We start from the raw sequence: 20,602 nt of genomic DNA, 5'->3' as shown, positions 1-20,602 counted from the left end.
GCAGGGAGGAAACAACTTCCCTAATTGCATTTCTGGAAATCAGGGGGCCAGAAAAAGCCCCAACCCCACCCCACCCCACCACCCATTCCCTGCCCTGCTTGCTTCCCAAGACCTCCTTCCAATGGCTGATGCCGTTTCTCTGCATTTCCCCCAAACCCAGCTGCATTTATGCACCGCTACCTGTGGCCATCTCTGTTTTTCCCAAACTCTGGAAAAAGATTCTTTGCCTGAACCAAGGGAAGACAGAGGGAGGCGCGCGGGGTGTGTGTGTGCATTTTGCTGTCTCCATCCCTTCCACTTCCATCCTTCGGTCACGCTCTGTGGACCCAGTACTGAAACCTTGGAAGCCCTTCAGATGACGCTGCCCTCCAGGGAACGGATCTTTCGGATTATCTAAAGAGTCACAACATCTGTTCCTAGGACACGGGCGTGCCAAAGGCTGCCAGAGCAAAACCATTGATCCACATTGGTTAGCAGCAAGGTCGTGGGGACAGGCGATCCAAGGCAGGGCTCTAAAGCCCTCAGCCGAGATCCCCTTCCAGAAAAAGTCCGCTCGATCCCATGTAGATGGTTTGGATCTGCTGGGGACAAGACCACACCCCCTGTCGCCCCAATCCACATGTCGGGGTTACAGATGGCGTTGCAGCTGAGAGATTGGATCTCAGACCGTTGCTGGGAAGAGTAAAGAAGAATTCAAGATTTCCAGTTTAGGACAGGATGTCCTATTTGAAGCCAGGGGGAAGCGACCTAGAACGTTTCGATGGACTATCCCTCATTTATTGGTGAGAATATGGAAAGCTGGGGGGGGGCTGAGGGATGAGAGGTGTGGGAGTCTTTCTCTAAGAAATACCTTCTTTCATTTCATTTTATCTTCATCTTTGCAACATCAGTAAGTGAAGATTAAGGACTTCCCCCCCCCTTTTTTTAAAAAAAGCCCCTACTTGCCGGAGAAAAGTGGGGCTGGATGGAAAAAAGGGATGGAGCTAGCAGAGATGGCAAAAATTAATGGTTTTAATCAGAGAAGAGCATGTATCTAGTTTGGTTCCTGCTTGTAAATTGCTCCTAGAGACTTTGTGCTCTTTGATGCTGACTTTGGCTTTTGCTGATTAGATTGCTTTGTTGTCATAGAAATGGCTACTATTGACTAAATGTGCAAAAAAGCAAAAAAAAGTTGAGGCCGTAACTATTTTACTGCCCTGAAAAACGTTGGAAGTCAAAGCTTTCCCCCCCTCCTCCTCCTCCTCTTTATCCCACCCCTCTCTTTCTTTTCTCTCCCCGATTTCCCTACTGTATTTATTTTCTTTTGTATTATATAGTAAGATAATCTAAATATAATTGATGGAAAGAAAGAGAGAATAAAGGGGTTGCATTTACAAAGCGACGTTCTTTGTGAGTATATAGCCCCTTCACAAAACAGTACGTACAAAACAGTTTGGCGGGAGTAAATTATAATTTGCGGTAGCTTTTACAAAGTCAATACACTCTAAAGGGTTGTGATCCATGGATTGGGAGGCGGGGGGGGGATTACATTTTGAAAGCTTTGAAGATGGGCTTTTTTTACAAAGATAACATGGACGGATCCTCAGGGAGAATTGTAAACAGATAGTAAAGTGACAGAAAGGAAGGAGAGTCCATTATGAAGTAGAATGACTGTTACCCTCATGGAAGTGATCCTGCTGATCGGGAAGACTGATGAGTTTCCGAGATTGTCAATATCTCCCCCTTTTAAAGTTCCTGAGCATCTTTAAGAGGAGAGACCCAAAGGGGCTTTTTCAGAAGGCAACCGGGCTTGGTTTATTCCTTGATGTTTCGCTTCTCACGCCAGAAGCTTCTTCAGAACCGAGAAAGAGTTGACTTCAGCTCCCGGAACTGAGAAGCGAAATGTCTTGAAGGAAAAACAACGTCCAGTTGCCTTTTGAAAAAGCACCTTTGGGACAGCCTTGACCTGGATGGCTGAGAATCTCCGTAGACGTTAAGAGGAGACCTGTGATTTCAACGCCAGCGTTGCTTTAGTTCCTCAATTCATACACCTTGACCGAATTCTCAGATCTCTGGTTGTATACAAGTGTTCCGCTCGCTTCCATTAGCTACCGAGATGATTGCTAGTAGCTAGGAGAAGAGCTGGTAAGTTGGTTATGTTTAGAGGGACATCTCTGTGAAAGAAGGAAGAAAAGTGTAGAGAATGCTGTCTAGGAATATTTACCCATGTAGTATGGCTGTATTACTGTTATCCTTGTCATCTTTCCTACTATTTTCTACTGGTATCTTATGATCATATTACTTTGTTGTTTGTATGTACACTGAGAGTTTATGCACCGGAGACAAATTCTTTGTGTGTCCAATCACACTTGGCCAATAAAACTATTCTACTCTATTCTACTCTACTCTACTCTACTCTACTCTACTCTACTCTACTCTACTCTACTCCTTTCTGTTCTGTTCTATTCTACTCTACTCTACTCTACTCTACTCTACTCTACTCTACTCTACTCTACTCTATTCTATTCTATTCTATTCACTCTACTCTACTCTACTCTATTCTTACTCTACATTCTATTCTATTCTTACTCTACATTCTATTCTATTCTATTCTATTCTATTCTATTCTATTCTATTCTATTCTATTCTATTCTATTCTATTCTATTCTATTGCATTCAATTATTTCTGTTCTGTTCCGTTCTGTTCCATTCCATTTCTTGGGGAAAATAATTGATTTCTGAATTTTAGGGCAAGTACCTGTTTATTTCCAGGCAGAATATATTGTAAGATCCCTTTCCATGAAGGTCAGATAGATGTTGAAATCAATCTCTTTATATTGTAAATTATACTTTCTTGTACCTCTTTTCAAAGGCCAGGAAGTATTAGTATGTGTGTATGGAGTAGTACATGCCTGTTTAATATTTAAAACTGTTTGCTTTTAATTTGAAGAGAAATGAGTTATTGGATGAGGTTAGCCAATGTATACATGAACAACTGGCTGTCTTGCCTGTGATTAATGATTTCGCATCCAGTTGCTTGTTCTCTAGATAACATCTGGATGACCCTGGCTTTAAATTGAGCTCTATCTGTCCATAGCATTGGCTGGCTGGAGAATTGTAGGAGTTGAAGCCTCTAAAAGTTGCCAAGGCTGAGAAATATCGATCTATAGCTTCCTTTGCTAACCACACTTTGTGGTCTGAACAACAAAGGAAAGTCACTTTAGAATATGTTCTCTTCAGCTTTCTTGTTTGCATTGGTTTATTTATCCAATGCACGTGGATGTGTGTGTGTGTGTGTGTGTGTGTGTGTGTGTGGCTCAGTGGGTTAGGACGCTGAGCTCGTCGATCAGAAGGTCAGCAGTTTAGCGGGTCAAATCCCAAGTGCCACGTAACAGAGTGAGCACCTGTTACTTATCCCATCTTCTGCCAACCTAGCAGTTCGAAAGCTCGTAAAAATGCAAGTAGAAAAATAGGGACCACCATGGTGGGAAGGTAACAGCATTCCGTGCGCCTTTGGTGTCTAGTCATGCCGGCCACATGACCACGGAGACGTCCTCGGACAAGCGCTGGCTCTTCGGCTTTGAAACGGAGATGAGCACCGGCCCCTAGAGTCGGAAACGACTAGCACGCATGTGCGGGGGAACCTTTACCTTTACATACATACATACATACATATATATATATATATATATATATATATATATATATATATATATATAATGTAAAATTAGATTAAAACAAAACAAAAATAAAAAACAATAACTAAAAGTGCATAGGAGTTCAATAAAACCACAAATCACTAGTCTTGTGCACTCTGCCTAGAGCACCCATACTAACATCCTGCCCTCGGTACCAGATATAGAATAGAATAGAATAGAATAGAATAGAATAGAATAGAATAGAATAGAATAGAATAGAATAGAATAGAATAGAATAGAATAGAATAGAATTGGAAGGGACCTTGGAGATCTTCTAGTCCAGCCCCCAGAACCTATACTATCTCAGACAAGTGATTATCTAGCTTCTTCTTAAAAACCTCCAGTGATGGAGCACCCACAATTTTTGAAGGCAAACTGTTCCACTGGTTAATTGTCCTCACTGTTAGGAAGTTTCTCCTTAATTCCAGGTTGCTTCTCTCTTTGGTCAGTTTCCAACCAGTGTTTCTCGTCCTGCCCTCTGGTGCTTTGGAGAATAATTTGACACACACACACCCTCTTCTTTGTGGCAGCCCCTCAAATACTGGAACACTGCTATCCTGTCACCCCTGTTTCTTTTTTTCTTTAGACGAGCCAAACCCAAGTCCGGCAGCCGTTCTGCATATAGAGTAGGATCTGTCCATATTTTGGGATAAGGGGAGAAGATTGTTCCATTCGGTAGGTGTGTAACAGATTTATTTATTTATTTATTTATTTATTTAAAAAAGTATAACAGACTTCCGGGAAGAAATGATGAACTGAGGAAATAAAAAAAAATGGAATCAGTGACCATGGCCGAATGAGATGGCAAATAAAGCGGTTCTTCTCAATTCCTCTCGGAGTAAGACGAAGACTTGAGGTGGCCCACAAGTGTTCCAGATAGCTGGTCCTCATAAGGAGACCTCAAAAAAATCTAGAGTCCTGGGAGATGAAGGAAAGCCATTGTGGTTAGCTCCTTCAGAAGGATAGTAGGTTCTCCTAATTCCTTTTCTCATCACTTTCAAAGATTGCTTATTTTACAGCACTGGGCGAGTTTCCTTAAATCCTTAGAAGTTTAAAAATACAACTTTAAGAATTTAAGAACTGTCCAGAGTTGCCTCGAAGCAATAGGGGTGGAAAACAAATGTAATAAACAAACTTTTTTTTTAATAAACCACACAGGGATGGTCAAAACTTTGATTTTAGAAAATTGTAGTTGGACTAAGGGTCCAGATGAATTTGAAACAAGAGTTTGGATTTACTTATAAAGAGCCCATCCTGTGGGGAAATGCTTTTGCTTTGAAATCTTAAGAAAAGACTTTCAAAATTGGATACCACAGGGAACCAGACAGGACTAGAAATTACAGTTAAAGAAAAAGACCGCTCAAACTTGACTTACAAATACGGAATGAAGCAAAATATTTTAATATTGGATGTATTGAAGGATATTTTTGAACAAAGGACTCCGAACTTAATTTTAAGAGTGTCTGCCTCTGTAGATAGACTGTGTTTAAAATATGCTATGGAAGAGAAAGAAATATTACCTGACGTGATGGAGACTCGATTTGAAAGTGGATTTAAACATTGCAGGCCACAAGAAGGACATGGAAAAAGATGTTACACTGGACACATGAAAGAAATCAGCTGGATGCCTTGATAATTAAAAAGGATATGTGAATAACAAACCAAGAGAGGGACCGGGTTAATCTTCCTAGATTGGATGATTAAAGCTTTGAAGAACGTTGTGAGCAGGGGCAATGAAAACATAAAAGAAGTCAAGTTCTCAGACATTATTTGAAGGAACTAAAGATCAGTATTGTTAAAAAATAGCCTGGACAATGCTTTGATAAAGGAAATTTGAGTCTGAAGGAGGCATGGGGTGTTGAGAGGATCTCAGAAGGGATCTTCTCTACTTTTTGAGTGAGTAAAAATTTGGGTGGGGGAGAGAGCATTCAGATTTGCAAGATTCTGTTATTGTAACGTTACGATAAAAATAGAGCTGGTCCTCCTGGTTGTGCTTCTCGTCTAGTCTACCTCGCAAGGCTGACATCAATCTTACCGAAATACAGAATAACAGAGATGGAAGGGGCCTTCTAGGTCATCTAGTCCAACCCCCTGCTCAAGCAGGAGACCCTATACTATTCGTGACAAGTCGCTGTCCAGTAAATTCGTGAGAGCCTCCAGTGATGGAGCACCCACAGTTTCTGAGCTGAGCCGTTCCATTGGTTGATCGTTCTCACTGTTGGGAAATTTCTTCTTATTCCTAGGTTTGAATCTCTCCCTGATCAATTTCCATCCATTGTTCCTAGTCTGGCCTTTGGGTACTTTGGAAAATAGGTTGACCACCTCCTCTCTGTGGCAGCCCCTCAAATATTTGGCACACTGCTATCCTGTCTCCCCTGGTCCTTCTCTCCACTAGACTAGCCATGCCCAGTTCTTGCAGCCGTTCTTCACACGATTTAGCTCCCAATCTTTCAAGTCAGTCGGTTCTGGCAATTAATCCAAGGTGCCCTACATTGGAACAATTGGATAGTCGAAAGTTCATGATCTTTACACTTTTGATTAGGATTTTGTCCAGCAAGCCAGCTTGAGAGATCAGCAAACAGATGGCCTAGCAGTTAATATCTCCCCATCACTTTGACAAATATGATCTAACAGAGTAATTGATTTAAAGATTAATTTATTAGTCACTTTGGGGAGGTTAGAAGGAAAGGCTGCGGGGCGTGTGTGTGAAAAGGAATCTGGCGCGAGAGAGAAAGAGAAAAAGAAAGAGAAAGAGAGGAAAAGAGAAAAGAAAGAGAGAGAGAGCTTCTGCAGCGGCTATGTGTTTACCTCACCTAAGAGGATCACTGTCGATCTAAAGCCTTCTTAATCTTCCCAAGATCTTAGCACATGAGGTTTCACAAAGCCCATTCAGACAGGAAACTGCAAAGGTGTCCAATCTTGGCACCTTTTAAGACTTGTGGACTTCAGCGTGGCTGGATGGGGAATTCTGGGAGTTGAAGTCCACAGGTCTCAAAGTTGCCAATGTTGGACACTCCTATTTTACAACTTTTCTAAAAAAAAAGGCCTGGGCTCAAACCCTAATTTGCTCACAAAACGTTTCCTGGAAACTTCTCCTTTAAGATAGCTTTTGGCCCAGAGATTTCTCTACTCCAAATTTAACATGCTTCCTCTAGAGAGTCAATTTAATGGCACTTTGCAGGAATATCTCTGCCTCGCCCACTAATGGAGGTGCCCAGATGTTCTAATGTTGCTTTTTTTTACTGCTGCAGGACTCAAATCAGCTGGAAGGGATCTTGAAGGTCTTCTAGTCCAACCCCATAGGAAAGTTTCCCAACTTTCCACCTTCACGGACCAGCAAAAGAGGGGGGGAGGATGATTCCGTGTAAGTGGCAGGCAAGTGCACATGCATGCAGCTCCCTTGGTGTGAGTGGTGGGCATGTGCACACGCCACTTGCACAAATAGAGCGTGTGTGCACATGCTCGCTCACTGCTCGCACAAGTGGGAATTCATGTGTACACACTTCCCTACCACTTCAGTGGCCTGGTTCTGAACGGCTCAAGGCCTGGTAGTGGGCCACAGCTTGGGGATTGGGGACCCCTGCCCTGTACCATTTCAGAGAAGTGGAAATCTAGAAGAGAATGTCATCCCGTACCTTTTAGCAGCCACAACAACAATGATCTCCAGAAGTGTCAGGCACGAAAGACCAGGTCCACAAGTGAAGGTCCAATAAAACTGGTTTATTGCTAAAATGCCTACACACAGGGATCGTCTCCACTAATCATTAGCACCTCTTTGGAGTTAGATAAGGGTCAACGGAATTCAAGGAGGTTGGGTTTATTTTGCTTATGGCTATGTAGGGATTCCAGGCTGATTCCTCGTTTGCCTCCAGATTCTGCCACTGCTTCTCCTATGGAGTGTCACAAAATTAAGCCTCTCGCTCTTGTAGTATCTTCAGGAAGTACCTGATCCTTGTATGGTGGTCCTCAGCTTATGACCATTTGTGTAATGAGTGTTCGAAGGTACAATGGTGCTGGAAAAGTGTCTTATGACCAGTCCTTGCATTTACAACCATCGCAGCATTCCCCATGGTCAGATGATCAAAATTCAGGAGCTTGGAAACTGGCACATCCCAAAAGTACATTTCAGGAGTGCAGGCCATGCAGACTCATCCCCAACAGCCTGCACCTGTCTTCAACAGTGGAGGGACCCAGGGCAGAAAAACATCCTGCAGCCAAGAAGGCTCCACACCCACTTGCACCACTCAGGTGACCCTGAGGACACAGCTAAACCTCCAAGTGGCCTCAATGACTCTCTAAAAGAATGCAAATGACCAGCTGTCTGCAAGGAGTATAAATCCTCCCATTCCCCACCATCCAGTCTGAAGCTTCTAGGGTGAGAAGTGAAACGTCTTCAAAGAAAAAACAAGAAAGTCCAGTTGCCTCTTGAAAAAGCACATTTGGGACAACCAGGACCTGGATGACTGAGAATCTCCGTAGGCAACTGGCATGTATTTACAACAGCGGCAGCATCCCGGAGTCACATGATCGTCATTTGTGACTTTCCTAGGTGGCTTCCAACAAGCACGTCAATGGGGGATCCAGATTCACTTAAAGACCACGTCACCACGGTCCAGCTAGAAATTGTCAGATCTCTGACTTCCAAAAACTCTCTCCATGTTAGCTAAATGTCTTCTGCCATAATAACCAGAAGAACCCAGATTTCATGCCGGACCTCTTTGGACTCGTTCTCCTTCTTTGGGGTTTCAGTAGAAGGGTGTGAAACCAGGAAGCTTGCACTTCAGTGAAGTGATGGTGATTGTACATTGGAATACACAGACTCGCCCATTTTGACCACCACATAACTCATAGCAATAGTACTTAGATTTATATACCGCCTCACAGTGCTTTACAGCCCTCTCTAAGCGGTGTACAGAGTCAGCCTATTGACCCCAACAATCTGGCTCCTCATTTTACTGACCTCAGAAGGATGGAAGGCCGAATCAACCTTGAGCCTGTCAGAATCGAACTGCCGGAGTGAAGTGATTTAGCCTGCAGTACTAGGGACGCAGTGGCTCAGTGGGTTAGGAAGCTGAGCTTGTCAATCAGAAGGTCGGCAGTTTGGTGGGTCAAATCCCGAGTGAGCAGAGTGAGCACCTGTTATTCATCCCAGCTTCTGCCAACCTAGCAGTTCGAAAGCACATAAAAATGCAAGTAGAAAAATAGGGACCACTATGGTGGGAAGGTAACAGCGTTCTGTGCGCCTTTGGCGTCTAGTCATGCCGGCCACATGATCACGGAGACGTCCTCGGACAAGCGCCGGCTCTTCGGCTTTGAAATGGAAATGAGCACCGGCCCCTAGAGTTGGAAACGATTAGCACACATGTGCAGAGGAACCTTTACCTTTACCTTTACTGCATTCTAACCACTGCGCCACCATGGCTCTTAATACAAGAATGTAATAACTCTAAACACAAGAATGAATTTCTCCATCTGAATAATGCTTGAATACTAACTTTCAAAGCTATTTGGAATGCAAATTCTCGGTCACTGAATTTTGGAGAATTGTCATGTTTCCCCTTGCAACTCTTCCTGATGTTGTGCCCAAAACACCAGCTGCTCTGTGGGAGGCTTTTGGTCCTGTTGGGCCAGGCTCACCTTTTAGCTATGCCCTTTCTCTCCGTTGCTATGGCTACAGCTATTTTGCATCATCCAGTTCTCTAATCATCCTATTCCAGCATTTTCTGGGCTGTTAATCAGATTAAGTTGTAGACTTGCCAGAGAGAGAAGCCAGATGATATGATACTGCTGTTTGGCAGCTGGAAATTTAACTGTCTGCAGGAAAGTGGATGGGGAGGAATGCCATGTGAGAGAGAATCAGTGTGATCTAGTGGTTAAAGCATCAGGCTAGAAAGTGAGTTGTAGTACCATCGTGAAAGTTATGAAAGCAGACTGTGTGGCTTCATGCCTAACATGGGCTTTGGGTCAGTCACCAGGAGATGGTGAGTTCTAGTCCCATGTTAGGCATGAAGGCCAGCTAGATAACTTTGGACCAATCACCAGGGAACAGTGAGTTCTAGTCCCATGATAGGCATGAAGGCTGGCTGGGTGACTTTGGATCAATCACCAGGAAATGATGAGTTCTAGTCCCATGTTAGGCATGAAGGCCATTTAGATGACTTTGGGCCAGTCACCAGGAGATGGTGAGTTCTAGTCCCACGTTAGGCATGAAGGCTGGCTGGGTGACTTTGGGTCAAGCGGTGAGTTCTAGTCCTGCCTTAGCCATGAAAGCCAGCTGGGTGACCTTGGGCCAGTCCCTCTGTCTCTCAGCCCAACTCACCTCACAGGGTTGTTGTTGTTGTGGGGAAAATAGGAGGAGGAAGGCATGTTGGAGATGTTCACCACCTTGAGTTGTTTGTGAAAATAAGAAAGGCTGGATGCAAACCAACCAACAAAGTGGAGGAAGGGAATATGGAACATCTTTCATTGACTTCATTCCCATATCTTGCATGAATTCATGCCTACTATTTGAAGGAACACCACTTCCTCATTTCTCAGTGACAACTTTTTAGGACTCTTCCTACCCAGCCAGGTGGCAGCCCCTGATTGATGTTGGCTGACCTTAAAATGCTAAACAGTGTTGGACTGAGATAGTACTTTAATGGGAGACTTTAATACTTCATAGCCAAACCTTAGGTCAAAAACTCTTGTAAGTCGAGGACCACCTGTAGACACAGCCCATCAGGTAGCTAATTTGTTTATGTTGTTACCTCCATGGGGTATGGAGTGGGGTTATGGGTTCTTATTGTATGGTGGATTTTTTTTTAAATATGATGAGCTGCCTAGTGTCACCTATGTGTGAATTAGGCGGCGGTATAAATTTATTTAACCAATAAATAAGTTTATGTTTTCATGCGTTCTTCTGCAGCTCACTATCCCAGCCCATCCTCCCTTTTGCTCTGCTCTTTCAGGACATTAATGGGACCACACGGGATGGATCGTAACATGCATTGCTTTGACTTCTACGACTGCGCCAATGGCTTGGGTGAGTGCGTGGGAGTTGAAAACAGAGCGGTAGAATTTCAATTCATTTGCTTTTCTTCAGGGATCCCACAGTTGAGCCTTTTGGCTTCCCCTCTTCCACTTCCTCTCGTTGTATTTCTAATACATCTATCATGGGATGGTCACTTTTCTGGTGCTCCACAAAGCAGGAGTATCTGGAGGGTTTCAAAAAGGTGAAGATGGTGGCCAAGCCCATTTGACTAAAGCCCCACATCTTTTTTTTAGAGGTGTTGCAACACAAATAATTACAATTTATACACCGCCCAACTCCCAGGGACATGTAAAAATAAGTCCCACTTCAAGGCAAACCACAATCCCTTCTAGTGATGATGAAGCTACCTAGTTTGGGTAATGAAACATCTGCTAGAAAACAACCAAGATCAGAGAGTACCAAGGACCCCACAGTCCCCCTCCTCCTCCTCCTCCTCCTCCTCCTCCTCCTCCTCCCTCCATTCTGTTTCTCCTCCACTCTGCAGACCTCTTCTAGTACTGATGAGATCACCTAGTTTGGTAATGAAATGTCTCCAAGAAAACCACCCAGCTCAGAGAGAACCAAGAACTCCACAGTCCTCCTCCTCCTCCTCCTCCTCCTGCTCCTCCCATTCTGTTTCTCCTCTACTCTGCAAGCCCTACTCCCTTCTGATACTGATGAGGTTACCTAGTTTGGTAATGAAAAGTCTGCAAGAAAAATCCAGGTTCAGAGAACTTGGACTCATCAGAGTCTCCCTTCTCCCCTTTCCTGTTTTACTCAGATCATAGACTAGGTTGGCTCCCAGATCTCCGTGCTGATTTGCAATGGCTAAAGATCAGAAAATGGAGACTTGAGCCTAATTTTAGCCCTGCAGAAGCTGGGAAGGGCTTGACGTAGGCACGAATAGCCCCGAGAGTCGCGTCTAATTCCGTCCTTCTGCTTTTAGTCTGATAGAATAACTCATCAGCTCATGTTTTCTTCATTGCTTGATAATCTGTGGGATGTTTTCCCAAAGCTTCCTCTAATAAGAGGTTAGCCCTGAGCAAGTGATATTAAGCAGATATGAATGGGTTATAGTGGATGCGGAACTGGGTCAAGGATTATTCTGTTCCTCTGCATTCCAGCAGACAGGCACTCAGCCTCTGCAATTGGAAGCTTCCACCTTACAGATCATGCCTCCGAATGCACAGCTCAAGACATAAGAAAATATTTCTTTCACCGCTTCTAATAAAGCCGATCCAATGTATTGGTCCAATATTCCCCTCCTTTTAAATGTAACACTTTTAGGAAAGCAAAATGAATGCCAGGCAGCATTCAACCATTCCCTTTTTTCCCCAGCATACTTTTTTCCCCCTTCCCCCCTCCCCCCTTAAATTAGAACATCGAATAAAAGGGTTGGAAGGTCCCTTGCTTAAAAAAAAAGACCCTATAGCATTCAGGACAAATAGTTGTCCGGTGTCTTCACGAAAGCCTCCAGTGATGGAGCACCCACAACTTCAGGAAGCAACTTCCATTCCATTGATTAATTGTTCTCACCGTTAGGATGTTTCTCCTAAGTTGCTTCTCTCCTTGATTAGTTTCCATCTATTGCTTCTTGTCTTGTCTTCTGGGGCTTGGGAAAACAGGTTGAGCCCCTCTTCTAATCCCGGAACCCTGCTATGATGTCACCCCTAGTCCTTCTTTTTACTAGACTAGACAAACCCAGTTTCTGCAACTGTTCTTCATATGTTTTAGCCTCCAGCCCTCCATTCATCCTTGTTGCTCTTTTGTTGCACTTGTCTGGACTCTTTTTTATATACCGGTATATATAAAATTGGCGACCAAAACTGTATGGAAGACAAGTAAAAAGAGGAAAAGGAAGTAAGGGCCGACCTTAAAGCAGAAAGGCAGAAAAAAACAAAAAAACAAACCACAGTTGTATTGTAAGCTGCTCAGTAAATCACTTGGGATTGGGAGAAGCGCAGTATAAAATTTAATAAATCAATAAATTTATTGATTTATTAAATTTATTAAATTTATTAAATGCTCAGTGGGTTAGGACGCTGAGCTTGTCGATCAGAAGGTCGGCAGTTTGGCGGGTCGAATCCCGAGTGCCGCGTAACAGAGTGAGCGCCTGTTACTCGTCCCAGCTTCTGCCAACCTAGCAGTTCGAAAGCACATAAAAATGCAAGTAGAAAAATAGGAACCACTATGGTGGGAAGGTAACAGCGTTCCGTGCGCCTTTGGCGTCCAGTCATGCTGGCCACATGACCACGGAGACGTCCTCGGACAAGCGCTGGCTCTTCGGCTTCGAAACGGAGATGAGCACCGGCCCCTAGAGTCAGAAACGACTAGCGCGCATGTGCGGGGAAACCTTTACCTTTTTTTAAATCACTCGGATTGGGAGAAGCGCAGTATAAAATTTAATAAATCAATAAATTTATTGATTTATTAAATTTATTAAATTTATTAAATGCTCAGTGGGTTAGGACGCTGAGCTTGTCAATCAGAAGGTCGGCAGTTTGGTGGGTCGAATCCCGAGTGCCGTGTAACAGAGTGAGCGCCTGTTACTCGTCCGAGCTTCTGCCAACCTAGCAGTTCGAAAGCACGTAAAAATGCAAGTAGAAAAATAGGGACCACTATGGTGGGAAGGTAACAGCGTTCCGTGCGCCTTTGGCGTCCAGTCATGCTGGCCACATGACCACGGAGACGTCCTCGGACAAGCGCTGGCTCTTCGGCTTCGAAACGGAGATGAGCACCGGCACCTAGAGTCAGAAACGACTAGCGCGCATGTGCGGGGGAACCTTTACCTTTTTTTAAATCACTCGGGATTGTGAGAAGCGCAGTATAAAATTTAATTAATCAATAAATTTAATAAATAAAGGAAACAAGATAGGTTTCCGTCTGTTGCTTCTTCTCTTGCCCTCAAGTGCTTTGCAGAATAGGCCTTTGCTGTCACAGCCCCATAAATACTGGAAGGCTGCTATTAAATTATCCCTGGATTTTCTCTTTCTTCGACTAGACATTCCTGGTTCCCTCAGATGGAAACCCTAAAAATATGGGAAGGCTTTCATTTATGTTCTGTTCATTTATGTTTGTGGTTATTCAAAAGACTCTGAAATGAATTGTCTGTAAAGGGAATAAAATAGAAACGTAGATGTGGAACTTTTAAAAGCTGGCATGTCTAAAACGGGGGTGGGGGCTACCTTAAGATAAACAGCAACAACCAGAATCTAAAAATGATCCTCGCTGGTGCTTTAAATGCAAAAGGATTGATAAAGTGTAAACTGTTGATTTGTTCTGGATTTGTGATTGAAAAAAAGCAAGATTTGGCTATCAAAATCTGGAATTTGGGGCTGCTTTTGCATTTTTTTTTGCTAGAGCACTCCTGATATTTTTGAAGAACATTCAACATAAGAGAAAGCCAAGTAAAATAGAATAGATGCTGAGGTTAAAAATCAGCAACTGGAGGACAAGTCACCATCATCAAATTCCTCGAATTACGACCACAATTGCACTCAGACTTTCTGTTGCTAAGTGAAGCATTTTTAAGTGAGTTTTGCCCCATTTTACGACCTTACGACAGTGGTTGAGTAAATCACTGCAGTTGTTAAGTTAGTAACATGGTTGTTAAGTGGATCTGGCTTCCCCCATTGACTTTGCTTGTCAGAAGGCCGCAAAAGGGGATCATGTGACCCCGGGACGCTGCCACCGTCATAAATACAAGTCAGTGTTCAAGCATCCGAATTTTGATCACGTGGCCATGGGGATGCTGCAAAGGTCGTAACTATGAGAAATGGTCGTAGGTCACTTTTTCCAGTGCTGTCGTAATTTTGAATGGCCACTAAATGAACTGTTGTAAGTCGAGGATGACCTGTATTTACATTTCTCCTGAAAGTTAGTCGTCAGTTTTCCATATCAACCCCAGAGAGCAATGTAGGAGGGAAGCATTACCAATTCCTTGCAAGGAGAATTGCCGTTTTTATTAAACATATACATCCAGGTAGTTTTCACCTTGCAACAGTTCGTTCATTGACCATTCCAAGTTACAACGGCAGTGAAAAAGTGACTTACGACCGTTTTTCACACTGATGGCCACTGCAGCATCTCCTTGGTCAGGTGATCAAAATTTGTAGGCTGGGCAACTGGCACGAATTTATAACGGTTGAAGTATCCGGGGTCACATGAGTCCCTTTTGCAAACTTCTGACAAGCAAAGTCAATGGGGAAGAAAAGATTCACTTAGCAACCGTGTTACTAACTTTTCAACTGCAGTGACTGACTGAACAATTGTGGCGAGAAAAGTTGTAAAACGGGGCCAAGATCACTTAACAACTGCCTTGCTTAGCAACAGAAATTTTGGGCTCAATTGGGGTTGTAAGTTGAGGACAATCACCTTCTCGTCTCTTGCGTTTGTCTGCATGAGGATGTGTGCTTTCTGATGAGATATGGCCTCCTGCCTCACCTTCTAAATAGGATTATGGAAATAAAAGGGTAAGAGTACCAGAGATTTCTCTCACTTTGCAGAATCCTCTCAGCTTTTTCTCACTAAAGCTGCACATAAAAATAGCTTTCCCATTTGGGATTATGGGGTGACCGAGAGGTGACAGCTTCCTCGTGAACTCGTTTCAAACTTTGAGTTGACTTTGACCGTCAAGCTTCTCTGGGAGAAGAATGTCTATAAAAGAGGTTCTTGGGCCAATTATTGCTTGACCTCACGTGAACATTGTTAACAATTGTGTTCCCCCCCTCAATGTTGTATTGACAGATGTAAGATTGGACAACTATTTGTCTGAAATGATAGAGGGCCTCCTGCCTGAGCAGTGGGTTGGACTACAAGACCTCCAAGGTCCCCTCCCAACTCTGTTATTCTGTTATGATGTGAAACCAAAAATGATCCCCAAAGGAACATGGCCAACTCATACAAAAGAAGCTACCTCAATAAACATGGAGCTAATTGTTCTATTTTTGATCTAAACAGAGATGCCCTCAATGCATTCTGTGGGTCTTAGCTAATTCTTAGTGGAAGGAATGCATATTTATTTGAAAGCTTTTTCACTCACTCTGGTGTCCCCATTAACTTAAAGCTCCCCTGGTTCAGCAAGGGAGAAAGTATAATATTTAGAACAGAATTTACACTTGCCACTTGGGACTGCACTGTATTTCTTTTTTATGGATAGGTATCAAAGTGATTGGTGGTATTAAAGAATTCACGGGAGAAGAATATGGAGTTTATGTCAAGAGAATCCTACCAGGAGGAGTGGCTTACATTGATGGTAAGTTTTTATCGCTTACATCTGTGACTCGAAATCTCCCAGTTATTGATATTAGGTTGTGTTGAATGCTTGAAAAGGTCTTCAGATTTCCATCAATTCAAACAATTGAAAATGGATTAGTGGGAACTGGAATGAGGGAAATTTAAGGGAGCATCCCTTTTGTTTGCGAAGGTGCAGTAAACCTTAACTCAATACATTTGGGCACATCTAAAAAAAGCATTTCAGATCCCTGGTCAGCGTCACACTGGCAAAGAGGAGCGGGTACAGTAAGTCCAACTGGTATATGGTCAGCACCAAGGTCAGCTCCTCATAGGGTTTATTGGAAGACAGTCTTGGTGAAGAGCATCTAAAATATTGCTTCTGATATAACGCTGTGAAAAAGTGCCCTGAAATTGATCAGAGTTGTTTTTTCTGATACACCTTCTGAGAATAATCCTTCTTTGAAAAATGAATCAGAATCATTTGCCCAAAATGTTATATCAGCATGTTATATCAAACTGTTCTCCAAAGCACCAGAGGGCAAGACAAGAAACAATGCTTGGAAACTGACCAAAAAGAGAAGCAACCTGGAATTAAGGAGAAAGTTCCTAACAGTGAGGACCATTAACCATTAGAACAGCTTGCCACCAGAAATCATGGGCGCTCCATCACTGGAGGTCTTTAAGAAGAGGCTTGACAATCACTTGTCTGAAATGGTGTAGGTTCTCCTGCTTGAGTGGGGGGCTGGACTAGAAGACCTCCAAGATCCTATTCTATTCTATTCTATTCTATTCTATTCTATTCTATTCTATTCTATTCTATTCTATTCTATTCTATTCTATTCTATTCTATTCTATTCTATTCTATTCTATTCTGCATAAATTTGGACTTCTCATAATTGGACATTTTTCTCCCCTTCTCAAACTGGCATCTTGGAATACCTCTAGTTTCATATCCTTATCTAGAGAAAAGTTAAACTGATTTAGTTAAAATTAAAATATGAAATTACAAAAAGGGTGTTTGTGGAAGGAAGATCTGACAATCAAAGTTCTGTTTTGTATCTGTTGAGTGAAAAAGAGATCCTGATGAAGGCGAATCCCTACTTCCCTTCCTGCTTGCGTCTGAGCATCCAAAAATGACCATGTGACACCTGAATTTAATCATTCTACACATTTTTTTTATTTAAAAAGTTTTACAATACATTTTGACTTTAATTCCCCCCTCCCCCACCCCTATCCAACCCTCCCTATCCCTCTCCCCCATTCCCTCCCCCCCCCGACTTCCCAGAGCTAAATACAGGGTATAAAATCGAAAAACAAACGTAAACAGCCCTATGTTATCAACAATAAACTATAAATTCTATCTCCCTCTAGCTCACATAAAATGAATACAAACAATATTAATATTACAAATAAAGTACAAAAGAAAAAGAGGAAAACAGAAAAAGAACTTTACTCAGAATAAATTTTCTTAATCCCAGTCCTTATTCATATTAATTTCAAAAAAAAAGAAAAGAAAAAAACTTTCACCTGCTATTTGCATTCTCCCACCTTTCTCTAATTTCCAAACAAATTCTCAGTTACGCGCCACAAGCGCCTATCTCTGTTAACCTTAATAATCTCCGGCCAAACTAAACTATGATCAAAAATAGTTCTTGCATGTATCACGCCAAATGTCTCGCAGTTCCAAATCATCCTTGAGTTCAAATAAAAAGAGTATAAAAAGAAGGTTTAGGCAGTCTCTAAGACAACTTGTTGTTAATTAAGAGCTTGCGTACCCATTCTTAGTTCAACACATACTTTAAGTCCATAACCCTAATATACTTTTCTAGCAAGCAAATAACATCAATCTTAAATTGTGTAAAATATTAAAAAAAACTTTCTTTCTCCTCTATAATAATTTTACTCCATTGACATTCTAACTTAAAAATTTAATCAGCAATCTTAACGCCCCAAAACGTTTGGAGCACATCTGTCATGACCCCCAAAACTTCTTTAGACCGCTCCCCTCCCCCATCTTCACTGTAAGCACACTTTGGAGATTCCATAACTTTCTGCTGGTCTTGCTCTTGCTCTTGCTCTCGTCTCGCTCTTCTTAGGGCGGCACGCGTCATCTTCTGGCCTCCTGCAGCAACCGATGAAACTGTGACTTGATCCCCTCCAACACCATTGTCCTCTGTCTGTCTATCTGCAACATCTTGAAGCTTTCCCACACCGTATCCTTTTGCAGCTTCCAAAAATGATAGGGGGGTTGCTTTTAACACATTACTATAAAAAACACGTGCCTGAGCCACAGTAACCAAACGATGTCTTTTACCTTCGTGCGTCGCCACCAATCCATCTGGAATCTCCCATCTAAACTTAATATCACGTTTCTTAAGTTCCTGTACTAGAAATGTAAAATCTTTCCTTCTCCTTAGGATCTTCGGAGGGATCTCTTTTAAAACCAAAACTTCTTGCTCAGCCACTATCAATTTAGTATCATAAGCAGCTTGAATGACTTCATCTCTAATTACTCTCTTTGTAAAGTAGACCACCACATCTCTGGGTAACTTCCTCTGTCTTGCAATCCATGAATTTACCCGAAAAACTTTGTCCATATTTCCCTCAATTTCAGATTTTGTATTCTTCTCTTTGGCCATATTAAGAATTAATGACAATCTTCAGAAAAATTTGAATAGCTCACACTTAACGCTTTTAAGGGTTCCAGACTGTGCATCTCTAAAATTAATGATAGTTTTCCCATTATCTTCATTGTCAGCAGTGCAGTTGTGCAGGTCCAAAATATTCACAATGAATGCTTGTGCATAAAAGTATAATAATAATAATAATAATAATAATAATAATAATAATAATAATAATAATAATAATAATAATAATAATAATATAAAGTTGGAAGGGACCTTGGAGGTCATCTAGTCCAACCCCCTGCTCAGGCAAGAAACCCTATACCATTTCAGGCAAATGGCTGTCCTGTCTCTTCTTAAAAACTTCCAGTGTTGGAGCATTCACCACCTCTGGAGGCAGGTTGTTCCACTGGTTAATTGTTCTAACTGTCAGGAAGTTTCTCCTTAGTTCCAGGTTGCTTCTCTCCTTGACTAGTTTTCATCCGTTGCTTCTTGTCCTGCTTTCAGGTATGTACGTAATACCACTATTCTATGTGTCATTTTTCTTTTTCCCTCTCCTTCCTCTTTCTCTCCAGGTCGGCTGCAGCCAGGAGATCAGATCTTAGAAGTGAACGGAGACAGTCTGACTGGTGTTACCAATGAGAGGTATAACATCTGAATGAAGCCTCTGAATGTATTTCAGGGCTCAGATTTAATGCTTCAGATCCTGGTTAGCAACACTATGGAAGGCCCACTTCAAGAATTCAATTTCCTTCCAGAATTCAGCATCATTTAGCAACACATAAACCTGGCCTGATTTTATTTATTGATAACATAATACTAAATTATTCTTTTGACCTTTCTCATCTGTTCTTATTGTAATTCCTTGATCATTTCTTTCCATGCTAGGACAATTGCTCATCTTCAGGCAACTCAACACTAAACAAATCTAGTGTCCCTCCTAAATAAGCTAACTAAACTGGATCCAACATTTTCCTATTATCTCAGGAAAAGACTTTTTAAATCATGATCTGATTTCTGGTGGCTACACAACCATGAGGCAAAAATATCAAATTTGTTTGCCTTGCCTTTTCCTGGGATGCTTTCATCTTCCAAACCTGGCCTACAGCCATGAGATCTCCTGGTGGTCTTCCCTCCATGTATAAATCAGGTCTGCTCTTTTTAAACAGGGACTTCTACCTACCAGTAATAACAATAAAGTGACAAGTATGGATAACTGACACCGTGGTAATTGCAGATGGAAATAAATGGAGATAAAAAAGAAATAGGGGAAAATAGGGAAATGTAAAGGTCTTCCGATGGAGGTCAACCAAATATGGAAAAAGAAAGTTGCAGGAGCGCCAAAAATCGTTGGCAAAGTTAGTACTGTATTAAAAGATCTGAAAAAGCACTTGGAGACAATCCAGATTGGGAGCATGTCAACTCATCCAATTACAAAAGAATGAGTTATTTGGAACAGCGCATTATATTATGATTGCATCTTTAAGTCTCCTGGTTATCTTGAGAAGCTTCGGTCCAATAGTCAACAGGACCGAATCAAGTCAGACTATCCAGTGGCTCATATAATTGATGGTTGATGATGACTGATGACGTTTTAGGCCAGGGGTCTTGAAACTTGGCCCTTTTATGACTTGTGGACTTCAACTCCCAGAATTCTGGGAGTTGAAGTCCACAAGTCATAAAAGGGCCAAGTTTCAAGACCCCTGTGTTAGGTGGAAGCTGATTAATATTTTTTGAAGGGCATCAACTGCAAACCTAGCTCACTTCCTGCTCCTTTTCTTAACTTCCAACAGAGCTGTGGAGATCCTAAGGGCAGCCTCTGGCACCAGCTATATGCGCCTTCTTGTCACCAGGGATGGTGATGCTCGGTAGGTATTTAGGTTTTATTCAGAATGGACAATGTATTTGTTTGGAAGCAATTCTTCATCATGCTTATTCTGCATAAAATCACATGGTGTTCAAGTGGCATGACTTGAAAAAGACACCCCCATTATTTCGAGTAACCAGATTTGCTTTCATTAACAGGCTAGATTGATTCTGTGATTGTTTTACAT

The 20,602-nt window shown here is 42.2% G+C and overlaps 1 protein-coding gene across 1 annotated transcript in view; it reads left to right on the top strand.

The window, feature by feature from the left end:
• Positions 1-717: 717 nt before the first annotated feature.
• The window catches only part of LOC310646170 (syntaxin-binding protein 4-like), a gene marked incomplete at both ends in the record, with an annotated part of 90,920 nt that continues 71,035 nt past the window's right edge, over positions 718-20,602 (top strand). The window contains 5 exons of the mRNA XM_083372430.1: positions 718-782; positions 10,628-10,701; positions 15,848-15,943; positions 19,124-19,193; positions 20,342-20,416. Coding sequence (XP_083228556.1) covers positions 718-782; positions 10,628-10,701; positions 15,848-15,943; positions 19,124-19,193; positions 20,342-20,416 — 380 coding nt within the window. The remainder of the gene's footprint in view (positions 783-10,627; positions 10,702-15,847; positions 15,944-19,123; positions 19,194-20,341; positions 20,417-20,602) is intronic.

This window comes from Vipera ursinii, assembly GCF_947247035.1.
Source record: "Vipera ursinii genome assembly, chromosome: 13".
NCBI lineage: Eukaryota > Metazoa > Chordata > Lepidosauria > Squamata > Viperidae > Vipera > Vipera ursinii.
This window is presented reverse-complemented; position numbering and strand designations above follow the sequence as displayed.